The 19,714-nt window shown below is 42.8% G+C and overlaps 1 protein-coding gene across 5 annotated transcripts in view; it reads right to left on the bottom strand.

The window, feature by feature from the left end:
* The window catches only part of KIF1B (kinesin family member 1B), a 150,232-nt gene that overhangs the window by 18,759 nt on the left and 111,759 nt on the right, over nt 1-19,714 (bottom strand). For all 5 annotated transcript variants that reach the window (XM_032622591.1, XM_032622573.1, XM_032622581.1 and 2 more), the window contains 11 exons: nt 17,484-17,602; nt 16,420-16,505; nt 15,944-16,073; nt 15,606-15,768; nt 12,821-12,911; nt 10,928-11,046; nt 10,215-10,270; nt 7,996-8,104; nt 6,582-6,648; nt 5,540-5,624; nt 2,740-2,845 (listed from right to left, as the gene is read on the bottom strand). In XM_032622591.1, coding sequence (XP_032478482.1) covers nt 2,740-2,845; nt 5,540-5,624; nt 6,582-6,648; nt 7,996-8,104; nt 10,215-10,270; nt 10,928-11,046; nt 12,821-12,911; nt 15,606-15,768; nt 15,944-16,073; nt 16,420-16,505; nt 17,484-17,602 — 1,131 coding nt within the window. The remainder of the gene's footprint in view (nt 1-2,739; nt 2,846-5,539; nt 5,625-6,581; nt 6,649-7,995; nt 8,105-10,214; nt 10,271-10,927; nt 11,047-12,820; nt 12,912-15,605; nt 15,769-15,943; nt 16,074-16,419; nt 16,506-17,483; nt 17,603-19,714) is intronic.

The following is a 19,714-nucleotide window of genomic DNA, read 5'->3' as shown; positions in this document are numbered from 1 at the left end:
ATTATTCTAAAATAAAGAGGTAGCTCATTGCCCAGAAAATTTGCTCCAAAGAGCTGAGTTTCATGCTTCTCAAGTGTCAGTACTACAAACCTGTTTATGTGGTTGTGTTTGTTATAATAATTATCTAATTTAATTAAATATTAGATAAATCACTGAAACATGAGGGCAAAAAGAATTTTTGCTTAGTGTGAAACACAAAACTAAGTGTGAAAAATAAATTGAACATTTAAAAAAGACTTGATAATGGTGAATTGTTTAAAAAACAGCTGTTAAGTTTGGGTGAGATCAATGTAAAAGAAAGAGGGAAATAAAATTTTGATGATATATGATAAAAAGTTTAAAGGATTTTGCACTTAGATTTTATTCATAGGCTTCTAGTTCCACCAAATTGAAAAACATAGGTGATGAATTATGGGTGTGGCTTTGCAAGAAAGACAGTCAGAAGTCTAATAAATGAGCCTACAATTAAAGAAAAGGCCTTGGCCCTATAGCAGGAGCTTGACAAATTAATGTACATTTATATACTTTAAGTTAAAACAAGTGTTTAAAGTCTGTATCTTCTTTTTAAAATTTTTATTTATTTATATTTTGGCTGTGTTAGGTCTTCGCTGCTGTGCGTGGGCTTTCTCTAGTTGCGGCAAGCTGGGGCTACTCTTCCTTGCAGTGCACGGATTTCTCATTGCGGTGGCTTCTCTTGTTGCGGAGCACGGGCTCTAGGCGCACGGGCTTCAGTAGTTGTGCAGGCGCAGTAGTTGTGGCGCATGGGCTTAGGTGCTCCGCGGCATGTGGGATCTTCCTGGACCAGGGCTCAAACCCGTGTCCCCTGCATTGGCAGGTGGATTCTTAACCACTGCACCACCAGGGAAATTCCTCTTTTTATTACTCTTGACTTTAGCAATTTTTTTTTTTAAACTTTTTTTTTTTTCTAACCTTTTCGGCTGTGTTGGGTCTTTGTTGCTGCATGCGGGCTTTCTCTAGGTGCGGCGAGCAGCGGTTACTCTTCATTGCAGTGCATGGGCTTCTCACTGTGGTGGCTTCTCTTGTTGTGGAGCACGGGCTCTAGGCACGTAGGCTTCAGCAGTTACAGCACACGGGCTCAGTAGTTGTGGCACGCGGGCTGTAGGCACGCGGGCTCCAGTAGTTGCAGCACGTGGGCGCAGTAGTTGTGGCACACAGGTTTCGTTGCTCCGCGGCATGTGGGATCTTCCTGGACCAGGGCTCAAACCTGTGTCCCTTGCGTTGGCAGGTAGATTCTTAACTGCTGCGCTGCCAAGGAAGTCCCAGCAACTTTTTTGATTAACTCTAAGCTTCTACTGGGAAAGATAAACTGCTTCTAACAAAGCCAAATTCATCTTCTACAGCATGTGACATGCTGCCGGACAGGAATCAAAGGACTTTTGAAGGTTACTCTAATGTAGGCAAGTTTAACATAACCAGCACTTCAACCAAACACCATTTTTCCCTGTTATGCTAAGTACCATAGGGAAGTTTAAGATATATTTCTCATAGTTGCAAGGAAAATGTGGTGAATGCCAGCTGAATACTTGCTGTAAATGTCTGGCAGAAGAGGGAACGCTATGTGGGGTTAATGCTGACTTCAGAGAAATGGTATTGTTCAAGATTTTGCCCAGGAATAGGCCAAGGCGGGGGTCAAAGCACCCTACTTTACCTCTGCCACACCCCCTCCACATAGGTACACACCCTCTCACCCGCCTTCCCTTTGTGTCCACAGCTCCTGCCAGCTCCCCTGACTGGCAAAAAGCAAACAGACATTTGTTTCCTTTTCCTCACTCCCATGCAAAACAGTAACACAAAGAAACAATGTAAAGAAATTAATCCTGGCCCGAACTTTTCATTTCTGCTTCTGCTTATTGTCTCATTTTTCCTCTCCCTCTTGCCAACACATGTGAGCAACTTTTTTAGGAACAGGCAGACCACAGAGAATTCCTGTAATTCGAAGGCTGAGTTCTGAGCCCACATTAGAACACACAGCCACTCCTGTTTCCTAGCCCTCACCACATAGAGAAATTGGAGTCTCTGTGCACGATGACGGGACTCCTTTCCCAGGGAGGTAAAAGCGCCCCAGCAGATTTATTTCCAGTCTGACACGGGAATGTAGAACGGCTAGGTACTTTATGCATTGTCATCACTTGATTATAAAATGGAATTCTAAGGGAAACTAATTTAAAATTTAAAATAAAATTCATTATTTATAGCAGCCAATCTTAGTCAGAAGAGTTTATAATAATTTATTGCCTTTTTGCATAAAGGAAAATGAAAAGCAGACACTGAGACTCCTTGAGCCGATACTGGCAGCAGCAAAGATGAACACAAGAGGGTTCACTATACCTTGGAGGGCATGCTCCCATGACACCCCAGGCCGAGAGGTCTTTCTCCACAGCAATCACTTCATAGGAAAACATTTAGTCTTAGCCGTAATTAATTTGTACTTTTAAACCCTTGGGTGGCATGCTGAGTTTTCTTTTTCTGCTTTTTCTCTGTCACTGTATTACATCTACTCAAACTCCCCAGGGGATAGAACATTTCCATTCTCTGGGGGTATCATCACATACATGTATCTCCAGTGATTTATGTTTTTATTTTTGAAGAGCAGGGTAGACAGGGGAGGAAACAGGGAACTTTGAAGTGAGAAGGGGAAAGTCATTAATGAACAAGGAATCTACAGTGAATCAATCAACCCCCCTAGGGCTGACTCACCACATTCCCCGGGTGCCCCACCTGCTAGAGTTGTGGGAAGACTTCAGGTACTTGGCAGAGATGATATTTAAGGAGAGGATGGCATCAACTGTGGCTTCGTCCACCTCAGCTTTATTCCGAATCCGGCCTGAGAGAAAGAAGAAAGAAACCAGAACATGGGTACGTTTAAAAACAAAGTGGTATGACTTCCCTGATGGCGCAGTGGTTAAGAATCCGCCTGCCAATAGAGGGGACACGGGTTCGAGCCCTGGTCCAGGAAGATCCCATGTGCCGTGAAGCAACTAAGCCCGTGCGCCACAACTACTGAGCCTGCGCTCTAGAACCCGCGAGCCACAACTACTGAGCCTGCACTCTAGAGCCCGCGAGCCACAACTACCGAGCCCGCGTGCTGCAACTACTGAAGCCCGTGCACCTAGAGCCCGTGCTCCGCAACAAGAGAAGCCACCGCAGTGAGAAGCCCGTGCACTGCAACGAAGAGTAACTGCCGCTCAACGCAACTAGAGAAAGCCCACGTGCAGCAACGAAGACCCAATGCAGCCAAAAATAAATAAATAAACAAATAAATTTATTAAAAAAAAAAATCTGTCTGCCAATGCAGGGGACATGGGTTCGAGCCCTGGTCCAGGAAGATCCCACATGCTGCGAAGCAACTAAGCCCTTGCGCCACAACTACTGAGACTGCACTCTAGAGCCCGGGAGCCACAACTACTGAAGCCCGCACGCCTAGAGTCTGTGCTCTGCAACAAGAGAAGCCACTGCAGTGAGAAGCCCGTGCACCGTAATGAAGAGTATCCCCCACTTGCCGCAACTAGAGAAAGCCTGCGCACAGCAACCAAGACCCAACACAGCCAAAAATAAATTAATTAATTTTTTAAAAAATCAACTGATTTTAATAAATAAATAAATAAATAAATAAATAGAAACAAAGTGGTAATTCATTAGGCCAAAAAGAGACTGTCAAATCTCTGTGTAATTTCAGGTGCCGGAAGCGTTGTTTGGTCAGTTATAATCCTACAGTCTAATTCTGTAATTCTTGGCCTTCCTTTCTTCTCCATATTCTATCTCCCCTTTACATCCCACATTTAGCCAACGGTGAAAACTTACTTTGTTCAAAGAGCTTCTCATATCTGTCTCAGCTTTAATTTCCAACATCACTGCCCTGCTCACGAAGGTCATCCCCTTCTGATCTCAGACAAGGCAACAGCCACTTAACTGGTCTCCCTACTGCTCTCACGTCTCCCCCTGTCCAAGCCATCCCACACTCACCTTCTACAAACTTCTTAAGCCACTGCCTTCATTACACCACTTTCTTTTTCAAAATCTTACAATGCTGTTTTCAAATAACAGTAGGGGATGCAGCACTGCATAGAGGTTAAGAACACAGTCTCTGGAGCAGGACTGCCTGGGTTCAAATGTCAGCTCCAACACTAACTATCTGTGCGGCCTGGGCATATGCTCAGCCTCTGAGCCTCACTTTCCTCACCTGTGATGTGGGAATAACAATTCTTCCCTTGTAAGATTGTTATGATCATATTATATGTTTGTTATGTTATATTAAATAAACTAATATTTTTAGAGCATTCAGAAAAGCACCTGCCACATTTCACGTTTGTTATAAAAATAAAAAGCCATAGGGTTATAGAGAAGCCTTAGTTAACTGCTGCCTCTGCACCCCACCCTTTCTGGTCAGAAAGCATCTCTCTTGTTTTATGTAATAATTAATCTTGAACAGCTTGAAAACCACTGCCCCAGATAGGACAGAGTATAATCTTCCTTCCAGGCCTTCTTAATCTGGTCCACAGATACTCAAGGGGTTTATGGTTAGAATTCAGGAGGTCTGAACTGGATGGGAAAAAAAAATTACAACTTTATTTTCAGGAAGCTCTAACTGAAATTTGCCTTTCCCTGCAATTATGAGGGGAGGGCACAAACCACAGGAGAATCAGCAGTACCCATACCTCTGTCCCCAGCAGAAATCACAGATGTTTTCGTATCACACTAATGTGAAGGATCTTGACATTCATCACCACTTTGAAATGATAGAAATTAGACCTGCTGCTTATTGACCACATCACTGAAGAGCTTATGTTACAAATTTGTTTAGTAGTTTAACAATTGTATTTCAATATTAGTAGTTCCCTTTGTAGTCCTAAGTGCTTTATTTTCTACATTTAAAAACATAATTCTGAGGCTTCACCACTGCCAAAGGGATCCATGGCAAAACTAGGTTCAGACCCCCTGCCTTGGGCTCTCGTTCTACAGCTTATGCTGTTTGGCCACTCTTTCCTCTCATGGTGCTTTAGTTTAGTCTCCCCACTCTGGCCATAGATTTCTAGCCATTTGCACGTTAGACATTGCTGAGTCTAACTCCAAATGCTTGCAGAAAAACGAAACCCTCTAAGTTCTCTCAAATCTACTCAGATCATCTCCCACAAGCTAACCCAGTTCTCCTGGATCTTTTTTGTCGGCAACTCTTTTAGCACAGGTCTTTCAGTTGTTCTCATTTGGTACTCACTCATCAAAATGCTCTGTACATGCACACACGCTGTCTCCTCACTAGACCCCAAGCTCACAAGGAGCAGAGACTTCTCTTAGGCCCTCTCACAGCCTCGGGCCCAGAACTGCTCCCACAGGCACTGAGAAAAACAATGGTAGGTTGAATAACTGATGAAGGGAGCTGGGAAACAAGAGTAGTTTCCAACTCAAGGACTCTCTTCTGACAGTCACGCTCTCCAGGGCAGCCTTCCGCACACTCCCTGTGCTCCGAACAGGGAGCAGTCACTCCGCTAAGGCCCGTCCTCAGCTGCTGAAACATACTCACCTCCCACCAGCTCACGGACATCCTTCCAGTGGAGTTCACTCCCTTTCTCATGGATAATGGTTACTGTGATCCTTCGCTGGATGCCCTAGATAATGGAGCAGGGTTGCAATTTAGCTGGGACAATCTCTTATTTCCTCTTGTCTGTTGTTTTCTGGATTGTCTGATGGGCAGGAAGGGGAGGTATGGAAGGGGAGGTATGGAGGGGGAGGGGAAATGCTGTCCACACTGCTATTCTGAACAAAGGGACACAGGTCAGGGACTGAGGAAGAGCCAGGTTCTGATATGGCTTTTAAGAACCGATGCCCAGATTGAAAGTCCCCGAGTGTGCCCATCTGGCTCATAAGCACTTTTGGGCACTGACTAAATCTACTTTTGATTTGCCAAAGGGGGACCTACATTTCATGGCCAGATTTTTAGTCCACTGAAACCTTCATCTTCAATCTCCATTAAGAACTTTTGGCTGTGAAAGCAGAGTTTCCAAACATCACCAAGTGAAAATTGTATAAAATAACATGGGAGCTGCACAAATTACTATGTAACTGAATGAAATAAAGTCTTTCAAGATAGCTCTTTTAAAATATATTTACGGGGCTTCCCTGGTGGCGCAGGGGTTGAGAGTCCGCCTGCCGATGCAGGGGACACGGGTTCGTGTCCTGGTCTGGGAGGATTCCACAATGCCGCGGAGCGGCTGGGCCCGTGAGCCATGGCCGTTGGGCCTGCGCGTCCGGAGCCTATGCTCCGCAACAGGAGAGGCCGCAACAGTGAGAGGCCCGCGTACCGCAAAAAAAAACCCCAAAAAACAAAAAAACCCCATATATATATATTTACACATATAAAGCCAGGGTATATATCAATAAATATAAGCCAAGGTTTGAGAAACATTAAGGAAAGGAGAAAAACAAAATGATGGGGCAATGTCCCCTGACCTCCAAATACCCTTGAAATGGAGATTAAAAAAAAGCAGAGAAACAGAGAGTTATGTTTCTTATTCTAACTTTTTTGGTGTTCCCTTCTAAGCCCTCTTTTGCTCCTTCATTAGTACCTGGTGAAGCAAAAATGTCCCTTGGCAGGGCAAGCCTGCTGTATGATCAACCACAGCTGGAATATACCTACAAAAACAGAAATGTAAAAGAAAGCAGTTAGACAGAATGCTTGTGCTAAGTGCCACTTCACCTGCAAGGTCCTCCCTGGTCACTCCAGCCCTCCGTGGTCTTTGTTTTCTAACCTCTGATCCCATGTCTTTCTCACCATCTGGGGTGGACATTTAATTGGACAGTCCTATGCATTTAGTAAACCTTTCCACATATGTATGTCTCATCATCCTGACTAGACTGAAGTATTCATAGGGCAGTAACATCTTTTGGCTCCAATCCCAGCTCTCTGTCTAACAGATAGTTCCATAAATAACATATAACTGCAATGGCAAGTGTCAGGAGATAAGAAAGAGATAATTTCAGATTCTAGATCATTTTTTAAGAATCAGAAAGCAATTAACTCAGTAGAAACCATTTACTGTAACTACTGCTCCCTCATAATGCAAGTTATAATCACACTATAGATCTGTCTGTGGAAAGTCAAATTCCTCGAAGCAATGTCACTACTGACAACTCTATATAGGATCGATAGAGCCAAACCTCACACACGGTAGGAACTCAGTAAATGTTTTATGGAGGTGATCATAATGGTATTACCCAGCATTATAAATAGAGGATCATTAAGATAACATTTATCCCCTACCCTTTACACTAACTGATACAGCCCCTTGCCTCTGTTTCGGGAGAGGGATCTCTTTTGTGTTTTTTAAAAGCATTTCTGAGACAACTATAAACAGTAATTACATTCGTCACTTAGTCTAACACAGCTCATACACAGTGAGTAAGCTGATGCTGATCATTCTGATCTGGGCCAGTGGTCCTCAACTGGGGGTAATTTTGACCCCTAGGGGCCATCTGTCAATGTCTGTTGTCACAGCAGGAGGGGAGGTGCTACTGGCATCTTATGGGTAGAGGCCAGGGATGCAGCTAAATATCCTACAATGCACAGGACAACCCCCAACAACAGAGAACCATCTGGCCCCAAGTAGTGAGAGGCTGACAAACCTTGGTCTACAGAAACATTCTGTCCCCTAATCCCCTTTGGCCCTTTTATGTGCAATACGCTTCTGACTCCCTTTGCTTTGCTGCTGCTAAAACCCACTTTGCAGGTTGTCTTCCCTCATAGCAAAGTGCCATTCTTCACGATCTCGCTATTGCTAACAAGAAGGTACATTATTATACTAGACAGTTCTCTGACAAACATCTGATTCAAAGAATAATATAAAGACCCTCCCCACCCCAAATTCAGTTCAAAACTGAAATGTGACACTGTTCTGTGAGCCCAAAGACGAGAGACTCAAAATGACATTTTCTAATTTTGGAAAAGTTGCCATATTTAAAAATTTATAAAGTTGGACTTACTCTCCTGTGGGCTCCAATTCACTGATCTCAAACCAAACCAGAAGATCGTACTTGCTCATGCTCTGGCCAAGGCTGGTTTTGCTCATGGTATTTAACTTGGTGGCTGGAACTTTTAAAAGTTTTTGGAAAATGTTAAAATTTGGTCCAAGTCTACTCAGCAAAGGTATAAGCTTCTCTAATGTCAGTCTTTAAGGACACACTTGGGAAAGGCAGCGAGAGTGAGGGGATAGATTTCAGTGCAGAAGAGCCAGAGAAACTTCACCGTCAACTATATTAGTACCTCTAACTTCAGAGAACAAGGAAAACGGAGAGTCAGCATCTTTTTCCCTCTCAACAAACTACCCAATGATGAGAAAACAGGTTTCATGCAGAGTAAATGTGCTCACAAAACCATTAAAAAACCTTCCTTAGACTCTCACATTTGCGGCATGCAGAGCACGGTAACAATGTGGGACAGGCAATGTGGGGCGAGCCTCGCTCATCACAGGGCCTCATCAAAGCTGCTGTGGCGGGAAAGACCCATCCTCCAACCCAGTGGTTCCTGAACCTCCCTGCACACGAGGGTCACCTGGGGATCTTAAAGATGGCCCAGGCCACACCGCCAGCCAATTAAATCACAGTCTCTAGGGGTGGGACTCAGCCCTCTGAGAGGTTTGAAGCCCCCCCAGGTGATTCTAATGTGTGGACAAGTTTGGGAACCACTGGTCTCATCTGTAAATACAGGATTCTGTAAATGATCTCATGTTACCCATTTTCTTCAGATGTGAATTCCATATTCTTATCTGTACTGATGAAATGTATTAGCCAAAACCCCCGTACTTTCAAGAATTTCAGATTCCACGTGGTGGGCATTTTGAAACACTATGTAGAAATTCTGAAATCTTGGCAATACAAAGAGGGCTCTCTGAACCTGGGAGCAGTGGTGTGAGTCCAGTGACTTGGGATCTAATTATCGCTCAACCACTAACTAGCTATGAAACTTTGGTTGAGTCACTTAACCTCTGGGAGTCTGTCTCCTCAACTAGAAAATGAAGATCATAATATCCTGCCTACTATCTAAAAAGATGTTGTGAGGATCCACAGACACAATGCATCTAAAGGGGCTGTGTGACTCATACAGCGCTATTCAGAGGCATGGCCTATCAGCATTGTTCACCCCAGCTGAATTCCAGGTAAGCTGGTGATGATGCTAGTCAAGAAGATAATAGGGGGTTAATGGCTCTGGTGGGCATCTGAGGGTCAGAAAGCAAAACTAGAGCATTACAAAAAGCCAGCTACCAGTAAAAAAATCCTTTAAAATTAAAAATACCATTGCAAAGAATCCACACCAACAAATATAAGGAGCCCCCCCACCCCCCCAGATGATATGAAAGGGGCATAAATAGAGAAGGTGCTTCCTAAAAACCTCTCTGAAGGAAATGTGCTATGATCTTGACAACGTGCTGAACTCTACATGCACGTCAAGTAGCAAACAGAAACGTCGGTGTTTCATACACGGAGAGCCAGGCTTTAGGACCAGCCTCTGAGGATGGTTCTAAATCTAAGGCAGAGCCAATTTTAGCTACTAACCATCTCGTTTAGGTACCCTCTCGGTCTGGCGGCTGGGAACTGGCAGAAAGAGAAAAGGCGGCATTGGGTCAGCCTCATCCTGGAAGGTGGCAATGGCGGAGGATGCGAGCACACTGGCGTGCTCAGAAAATGTGTCCAACACATGCACATTCACATAGTCAGATATAAGAAACCGAATCAGCTCAATCTTTCTCTCATGGTCTGAAGGCAGGACGGAGGCGAGGAGCACAGAGGTGGAGAATGAGCACAGGGCGGGGTGGGAATGAGGCAAGTGGGCAACGAGGAAAAGGGATGAAAATAAACAAAGAAAAATCAGAACAGGATACATGAACATGCGGAATAAATGTAGTATGCCAAGGAGTGCCCAGTCACCTGACAGTTAAAGGGAGTTACACACAAAGCAGAGAGATTTAGGAACACGGAGCTTATCAAAATCTGCAGTAAGAAGACCACAGTATCAGCGGGGATATAGAGCCCTATTGTTTGGCACCTCTTATTTCCATCAGGAGCCAACAATTCTCGTTCCTACTGGACACCGGAACACACGAGGATGCACAGAAGTGGAGTAGGAATTTGAATATGATTTTTTTATCTGAAAAGTCACTCAGAATAAGAGATGTACATCATACAAAGAATGCAGCTGTGCTCACCTGGCTTGGATAGTGGCATGGGCGGAGGGAAGAATCGTCGAGATGGCTGGGGTGGACTGCAAAGGAAGACAGAAGTTCTTCAAGACTAAACAGTTCTTCAAGACTGGTATTAGTGGCGTGTTTAAATCCCCTTTAAAAATGGATCATTTGTACTTTCAACTCTGGTACCTTATCAGATATCAGATATAAACCCACACAGTAAAACTGAGGCTAAGACATTTTGATAAAAGTCCCCTTGTAAGTCAGAGCTCACAAATAAGAAAATTTTTTCTGTTAAGAAGGACACTGCCATCATCCCGAAGTCCCCATCATTGTCCTCCTCCCCAATTTTGATGTCTCCACTTAGAGACACATGCTTCATAGTAGCTTTATGCTTCATAAAGTTCTGGGCGGTTAGGACCAATTATACACAACTTTCAGGTTATATCCCTATCACCTCAACTTCCTATCCTATTCAAAGTCTCTTCCTACAAAAAGACAGTACTCAAGGTCACCTGGGCAAAACTCAGTTTGCTCTACCTACAGTTAGTGACTGGGTGGCTTAGAAGAAAGATGGTGATGTTTCTGAAATGGAAACATAGGGTAATATATAAAACTGTTATTTACCTATCTTAATTCCTCAAAAGACTTCTTCTTTTCCAGCAAGTGACAGTAACAACAATAACAACAGCAGTAATATCAATAACAAAAATCTTTGCTCATTCGGTCCAAACCTGTTAAGCTCCTGTCCTTGCAGGTGAAGTGGGTGCTGCTGATAATGCCCAAAGACTTCAAACACGATAGGTTTCGTTTTGATATAGTCCACAAATGATTCCGTAACCTCCACTGCAATCTAATAAGGAATAAAGGCAACCTAGATTAGCTAAAGATTTATTATAGGAAAATACACATTTTTGCTGCAAACAGCACTACAGCACTTTGAGTACCCAGTAAGTGCTGGGAATTTTACTATGAAGGCCTCTCACACCAAAAGAGAGGGGCTCTTCTCTGGTTTTCGTTCTACAGTTAACTTCACCAAGCTTCAGGCATTCAACACCCTCCACTGTCTGCCCCAAATGACCTCTGGCCCCTCTGCTGCCCTTCACACAATGTTTGGACTCAATCTGCTGCTCCCTTCACCTGCTCTCTCCTCCACCGTGCCTGAGGGCTGGCCCAGGCTTCAGCCGTGCCTGGGAGGCCTTCCCACATCTCTGTACCTCTGTCATCCCTGTACTTCAAGGCCCAGCTCAAATGGCAACAACAGTATGAAAAACACGACTGCAGACTCTGTGCCAGGTACAGTGCCAAGCGTGACCCACCTTTTCTTATTTACACTACAGTCTTCAGGAAGTTCCCCCACCTCCTTTCTCTACAAAAACATCCACCCCCAACAAAGAATGTAGCTTAAAAGACTCTTCCCATTAGTAGAAATAACTCTCTCTTCTCTACTCCCGTTGCATTTAATGAATACCTTTCAAATGTTTCTATATCCTGTATCACTACTGTTTAAATATGCATTTATTTCCCCTATCATAATTCTAAGCTCTTCGGAGGCATAATCTACCCTGTGATCCATCTGAGCACCCCCCCAGTGGCATCAGGCACAGTCCTTGTGCACAGGAGCCAATCAATATTTATCATATACAGGCATGCTCATATTTATACAATTAAACATAAACAAGAAAACAGTGTGTTCTGTATTTGCTTGTTCCATTTCTGGAGTTGCCCTTTCCTCTCGCATTTTACGGAGTGGATTATGGTTGGCAAGAGAACGAGACTGTTCAAGCAGTAGTGAAGCTCCTGGATGCTAGAGCCACGTTTCCCTGGGTTCAAACCCCACCTCTGCCTCTTCCTAGCTTTGTAACCTTGGTGAGTGACTTCGAGTGCTCTCTGCCTCGGTAATCTCAACTATAACGTGGGGATTATGATAGTATATGGCATAAAAGTGAGGATTAAATGAATTAAGACACAAAAACACACCTGTAACAATGACTGACACAAAATAAGCTCTCAGTGAATGTTAGCTATTGTCATGAGGATCACGACTTTTGCACAGAGTTGAGCAAATCTTTCTAGAAGAGATAGAAGGTCTGTTTTCTTATTCCACTTATGAGAGAGTTGTAAGGGGCATTAGAGGGCTAATCATAGAATCAGCTGCAAGGAAACAGATTCTGAATCTTAATTTAGCTACAAAATGTATTTCATAGTTTCTACATTAATTGCAACCAAATTATTTGTCTCTTATGGTTTAAAGAATAACATATTAACTTTAACAAAACTCATATGCAACATGCTTGTTATTCTAGGAAGGAAACACTAAAACAACTCACTACATTCAAACCGACAAAAGATTTATTGGCAGACCAACCCCCAGGCTACTCACAGGCCCCACTGTAATTCAGAGAAGATGCTGCCTGCTCTGTCCGCTGAGGATTAGCTCAGGGCCCTGGCCGCTCCCTCCACTGTCTGTTCTCATCACAGAGCTCCCCCTACACAGCATCTTAGATTATCAACCTTCTTCAGCTGAGAAAGCCAAAGGGCCCCACACATGACGACTGCCTCACCCCAGCTGCTTCAAGGTACCACAAACCCGCAAAACATTTGGCAAAAACGTCCACGTCACTTACATTCTGCACATGATAAAAGCCCAGAGGACTTCCTCTGCCATTGTTTTTGAGGGGTTCAGTGGAGAACGCTTCATCATGGCGATGCAAAAAGCTTAAGAGAAAAAAAAAAGACCCGCGTGAATTTCGTATTAACGGTTTCATCAGGATCAGCTTGGATCCCACGGAAAGTAGCACCTTACTTAAGTAGAGTCTTTAACTGAGTCAAGTTATTTATGTTTCCTTGTAGAGAACGTTTTCCATATCACTCAGATAGCATTTTAGCTTTTGTGTCAAAAATGACTGAAAAATCAACTAACCCTATCACTTAGCCATGTGAATGTATGAACAGTGAATTCAGTGAACTCCTATTCCCTTGTAAAGGTTTTTTACTGAAAATAAAAATTGTGAAATCATTTTGTACAGAAAAGATTTGGCAGATTAAAGCTTCTATAAGGTAGTATCAAAGCCTGTGGACAGCATACTTGCCTGGGAGTCTATCTAAGACCAGCTAGGAGGAGATTCAAATATCACCTCTTCCAGGAAAACTTCCTTGACTCACTCAAACAGTTCTATGTTCCCACAGCACTAGAGACCTATTTTTCTTCAACAGCAATGATATCATTGTTTGTAATAATGTACTTATTTGCTTGTCTCCCCAAAAGACAGTGAGTGTCTCCCAGAGGGCTCTAAATGTAGAAAATACTCCTGAAATATTTGAGTCAGTGGGCTATGTTGACTTATTCTCATAAATATGAGATTTTATTGTTCTCTCTCCCTCCCTATTATTAGTCTGACATAAAAAGAAGTGGAGAATTATAGAATACTCAATTCAAAGATTTACTGCCAGATAGAAATATGCACCAGAAGGACATCCCACACTCCTGCAAGAAAAAAATGGAAATAAGAGAATACTTTTTTTTTTTTTGGCTGTGCCATGCGGCATGTGGGATCTTAGTTCCCCCGACCAGGGTCTGCAGTGGAAGTGCGAAGTCTTAACCACTGGACCACCAGGGAAGTCCAAGAACACTTAGAGTAGGGGGTAGAAAGACCAGGATCATGAACTACCAGTCTTCCAAATTACACTTGACCTTTGAACAACACAGGTTTGAACTGCGTGGGTCCACTTATACGTGGATTCTTTTCCATAGTAAATACTGGGGTACCGCACAATCGGCAGTTGGTTGAATCCTTAGATGCGGAACTGCGGATATGGTGGAACCCTGGATACACACTCGGATTTTTGACTGTGCGGAGGGTCAGTGCCCTAATTCCTGAGTTGCTCAAGGGTCAACTGTAATTCACTGAGCCCGAAGACAGTGGTGTACTTCTGCCAGGCATCCAAATCACTGATAATACATACCGCTGTGGCACTATAGCATTCCACACTACGTGTACTCTCGTCTATTTTCTTTCTTCTCATTTTCTCCTTACCTCTCTCCCTTTCCTTCTCTTACTTCTTACTCCTTTTTTTCTTCCAATTTCTTCCTCTCCAGACCACACAGTGTACCTGCCAGAGGCGCCATGAGCATCAGCTGATCTCTGATCTACACTCCAACAAGGCTCTGCTTGGAGCAGATACAAATACCCTGGGGTTCCACAGAGGTGACACATGAAATCATTCACATTGCTCTACAGCTCTGTTTTCCCTATGCAGGCCAGATGAGAGTTTATAAAAACCTCAGAAGAACTTGAGTCTTCTTTCAGCATGAGTCAACATGCCCTTTCCTCCACAGCTAATGCCAGGTGGAGATGCTACTCTCTTTTTAGGAGACTTTAGGACAGAAGTCAACATACCACTATTGCCATTTCAGATGTCAGTTAACCAAGTAGGTCTTTTCCACAAAATACATCAGTTACTAACTGAGGCTATTAGCAAAAACACATTAAATGGCCAAAGCCTATACTGGACAGATACTATTTCATCAATTATAATTACAGCAAATGATATTAGCGGCTTACTATGTAATAATCACATTTAATTGAGGACTTGGCTAAAATCTATGTAAAAAGCAATGCTGCTTGAGGACCCCAGAGAAGGCTAAGGCACATACTGAGGGGAAATGAATGGCAGAAATCTAAAGCAGCCTTTTGGTGGCACCAGTGGCAAACTGTGGGCTTTAGGAATGGGGTGGCTCAGACTTCATTCTCTTGTACTGTGGCCCTTTCCAAGTGCTGAAGACATATTGATGTTTGGGGGTATTAAAACTTAAAGATTCTCCAAAAAAATGTTTTTGGAGGTCTTGAGATGAAAGTACCTAGAGCACAGAGCTCCAGAGGGTTATAGGATAGAAAATGCTTAGAAAGTGGATGAAGAATGAAACCTGTCACATCTTCTCTACGTACTTACTAGCTTTTTTTCAGTGGATGCAGAATTTTGCTGCTCTTTAAATGACTTACTTTTTCTCTTTCCCAAGTATTAAATAAGCATAATTGGTGGTTGGATAAGTCATTGTTTTCATACTTGTTTATTAACGAGACATTTCAGCATGGAGAGCATTTAAAAAGACTAGTAAGTAGGCTCATCTGGATCTGATCCTATACTCCTGGCAGAGAGGGACAGTCCACAACCAAACCTTCTAGCAGGATATGTGGCCACACTCCTCGCCACAATGAACTCTGTTTCATTCCATTGTAGGTTTCCAGTTCTTACTCCCATCTTGAGTGAAGAAAGCATTTTATTTCAGTGGCTGGTAGTCATTTCTCTCTCAAGAGTGTACTACCTGGCAAGTGTTACATCGCTCTATAGTGCACAAAGGACATCATCCGGGGTAAAAGCCTAGGGAGGCAGAGCAAAGGGGCGGCTTACTTGAACTGACAGAAGATATCTGCATACTCTGGGAGGATTCCGCTGGCCTGCAACACTGTTACACGGAAAGTGAAGGCACTGCCCAGTTTCAGGTGGTTGCCAATCTCTTCAGAAAATCCTTCCATTACCATCTTACCATCCAGCAAAGTGCTTGACTTCAAATCTAAAGAGGGTCAAATGAACACACATATGGTTCAAGTAACACACAAAGCACCTTTCAGAGAGTAGAGTGTACCTCTCCATCCCTAGATGATAAAAGCAACTATCTTCCTTGACAATGGTCAGTATTTTTCCCTCTTTGAAAACATATGCAATCATAGCACACTCTGATTACACACCCAAGTCATTCATTCGATTGATTTCTTCTGGAGGAGTGATGACCTCAGAACTCTGACCCTGTCCTTCCACAATCCTCAGCTCCTCCAAGGATAGACCAGAACGGGTCATTGCAACCGAAGAAAAGTTACTCTGAAAACAAGGCAGGGGTAAGTAGATGATAAAGTAGCATGACAACATATTTTCCCCCCATTTCCGTAACTTATATTTATTTGCCCAACAAATAATAGTGACTGAAAAGTTATGTGGATTAAGAGCTGCCTGAGAAAAAGGCAATACAACACAATATAAATGCTGGGCCTCTACCCTCACCTCGGTCATTGTTAGATACGTCCCGTATTCTGTTAACTGTCCTGTGGTAACCTATACTTTTTAGTTCCAGGCAGAACTGCTCTCCAGTGCTGAACATCCTCCTCACAAAACCTGCCTACTTCCTTATCCTTCCACAAGGTTTTCCTCTTCCTGGCAGATTTCTCACCTGATTAAAGTACTCGTTATCAAAAGATATTTTAGCTGTTCCTGACTGTCGAATTCCAGAACCATAATCAGGAGCTTCTTCGTCCGCTAAGTAGAGGAAAAAAAAAAAGAAAGAAAAAAAAAGCAAGGATGAGACTACATATGGGGACAAGGAGGAATGACTCCTATTGGATTACAATAATAAAAATATATAGGAAAGTAAAATAAAAATAAATAGGAGATAGTGGGCTTTAGGGTTCTCAAACTTTAATACAAGAGGAGACAGTAAAGAACAAGTCTTTTGCGTGAGAAAGAAAGAGACCAAAGCAGTAAAGTCAAATAGGCTGCTTCCAACTCTACTCAAGTAAACTTACCACCTCCTTAGCTCGAATGAACTAATGAATAAAGGATCGGTTTCATTCCTGATGTTGTTCAAATGTCATACTTAGAAATACTGATCCCTTCACTTGACAAGATCATATTCAATAACACTCAATAAATATTTGAAAACATTAGACTGTACTTGTGAAGACCTCCATAGCTCAACGCTGGTGACTATCATGCATTTCCACGGGGAAAGGCTGAAAGAGGTCACTAAACACAGCACAGCAGTTGGAAACTAGAACAGAAACGTTACAGGAAACAGCCACATTCTTTCTTCAGAATGTAGGTTGCAGCTTGGAAAAAAGTATAAAGTGTCAACATCTTGATCCACACATTGCACAACAGCAGCCAAAGTACAGAAACGTCTAGCAGAAGTATCCTGACAGAAAATTAGGCAAGAAACCGTCTGAAAATCCTGTTATTTCTGAAGCAGTTAAGGTACATCATTTAAAATGCAAATGACTTTTATAAAGGTAACCCAAGGGTTGTTCTTCATGTTAAAGAGATCCCTTTACCCCATTATTCCAAAACAGCAGTAGCCCAAACCAAACAGGATCTACTCATGATACTTGGGAACAGCAGCTAGAAAGGAAGCAATAAGGCTTTCTTCAGTCTGCACTGAAGCGCGGCCCTTATGGAACTGGCCTCCTTTGTCTCGAGGCAGAGGACCCACGGCCCTCATTTCAGAAGAGGGGCGCCTACCTGCGATGGCCTGCACAGCCACACGGAGAAATCCCCGCACTTCGCCCTTCTCACTGACAACGGCCACCCTGTGAATCAGGGGCACGGGGTACAGCAGGTTGCTCAGGTAAACAAATGCTCTAGAGACAGAAACCAGGAGACAGACATCTGAGCATCCCACAGGTAGAGAAGGTGGCTTTCAGATTTACTGAGAATACCTTCATGAAACTGTGAGCTGGCTTCTGGGCCCTGTCTTAAGGTCACCTCTATGTTCTGTACTCTCATACTGCCTCCTGTTGCTTTTTCAGAATACATAACGTATAAACAAATGCAAATGCTTGGTAAAGCAGTGGAAAAGACCAACGTACACCAAATTACTCCCTATAAGAATTACTACCATAGGTAGAGTGACCACTGGAAGTAGACTTCCAAGATACTCCTCTACAAATACTGCTACGAGTGGGAAAAGGGAGCCCATTAAGGAGTTTAACCTTTTAATGTAACTAATTACAAAGAGGTTTTTGTTTTGTTTTCCCCAATAGATAATACAGAAATCAGCAGACAAAAATGGTCAGAGAAATGTGACTGAAATACAGTCAATAACTCTAAAATAGATTTCAATTCACAACGTTGTGGGTCTTTATTTTCACCCTAAGAAATGACCATGATCTTTAGGCAGGGTGACTGACACACATGGGCAGAAAGGCCATGTAGCCAGAAATTTCTTTGTTAGTGAGCTTAAGAGACTCTGGATGGACATCAAGATAAATGCTAAGGGAGAAGGAGACAGCTGATCCCTAAAGGGTTGCTTTTGCTTCTAGGGTTCAAAACTTTATTCAGAAATGCATATACACGAGGTAAGACCTAACACTTTTCAACTTCAAATGAACTAGCAAAGTCGTATCACATTTGTTCTCTTTTTTTCTTCTTTCATTATTTTGTAGCTATTGACTATTTTTAAGCAACACAAACCGGTGATCACAAAGCTTGGGTGTTCATTCCAATTAGTGGGTGGGAAATAGAATCTAGTTCCTACTATTATTCCTGTCTTCCCACTTGGTATATGCTGATCTTTGAAGACAAGACAAGACAAAGAGTAAACATTTGCATCAAGAAATCACACATAACTAAATGTGACACATGCAGGCATACCTCGTTTTATCGTATTCCACTTTCTTACGCTTTGCAGATATTGCATTTTTCACAAGTTGAAGGTTTGTGGCAACCCTGTCTCCAGCAAGGTGAAATTTTTCCAACATTTGCTTGCTTCATGACTCTGTGTCACATTTTGGTAATTCTCACACTATTTCAAACTTTTTCATTTTTTTTTTTTTATGGTCATCTGTCATCTTTGACGTTACGGTTGTAATTGTTTAGAGGTGCCACAAACTGCAACCATACAAGACACTGAACTTAACCGATAAATGTGTGTTCTGACTGCTCCAACAGGCCACTCCCCCGTCTCTCTCCCTCTCCCTGGGCCTCCCTATTTCCTGAGACACAACAATACTGAAATTAGGACAGTTAATAACCCTACAATGGCCTCTTAAGTGTCTAAGTGAAAGGAAGAGTCTCATGTCTCTTACCTGAACACAAAAGTTAGAAATAACTAACTAAGCTTAGTGAGGAAGGCATGTTGAAAGCTGAGACAGGCTGAAAGCAAGACCTCTTGTGCCAGTCAGACAAGTTGTGACTGCAAAGGAAAAGCTCTTGAAGGAATTAAAAGTGCTACTCCAGTGAATACACAAGTGATATAAGAAAGCAAAAAAGCCTTATTGATGATATAGAGAAAGTTTTAGTGGTCTGGATAGAAGATCAAAACAGCCACAACATTCCCTTAAGCCAAAGTCTAATCCAGAGCAAGGCTCTAACTGTCTTCAGTTCTATGAAGGCCAAGAGAGGTAAAGATGCTACAGAAGAAAAGTTTGGAGCGATCAGAGGTTGGTTCATGATGTTTAAGGAAAGAAGTCGTCTCCATAACATAAAAGTGCAAAGGGAAGCAGAAGTGCTAATGTAGAAGCTGCAGCAAAGTATCCAGGAGTCCCAGCTAAGTTAATTAATGAAGGTGGCTACACTGAATAAGAATTTCAGTGTAGATGAAACAGCCTTTTATTGGACGAAGATGCCATCTAAGACTTTCAGAGCTAGAGGGAAGTAAATGTCTAGCTTCAAAGGACAGACTGACTCTCTTGTTAGGGGCTAATGCAACTAGTGACCTGTAGTTGAAGCCAATGACCGTTTACCATTCTGAA

Source organism: Phocoena sinus, chromosome 1, assembly GCF_008692025.1.
Source record: "Phocoena sinus isolate mPhoSin1 chromosome 1, mPhoSin1.pri, whole genome shotgun sequence".
Classification (NCBI taxonomy): Eukaryota; Metazoa; Chordata; class Mammalia; order Artiodactyla; family Phocoenidae; genus Phocoena; species Phocoena sinus.
The sequence above is the reverse complement of the archived record's forward strand: the minus strand, read 5'-3'. Positions and strand labels throughout refer to the sequence as shown.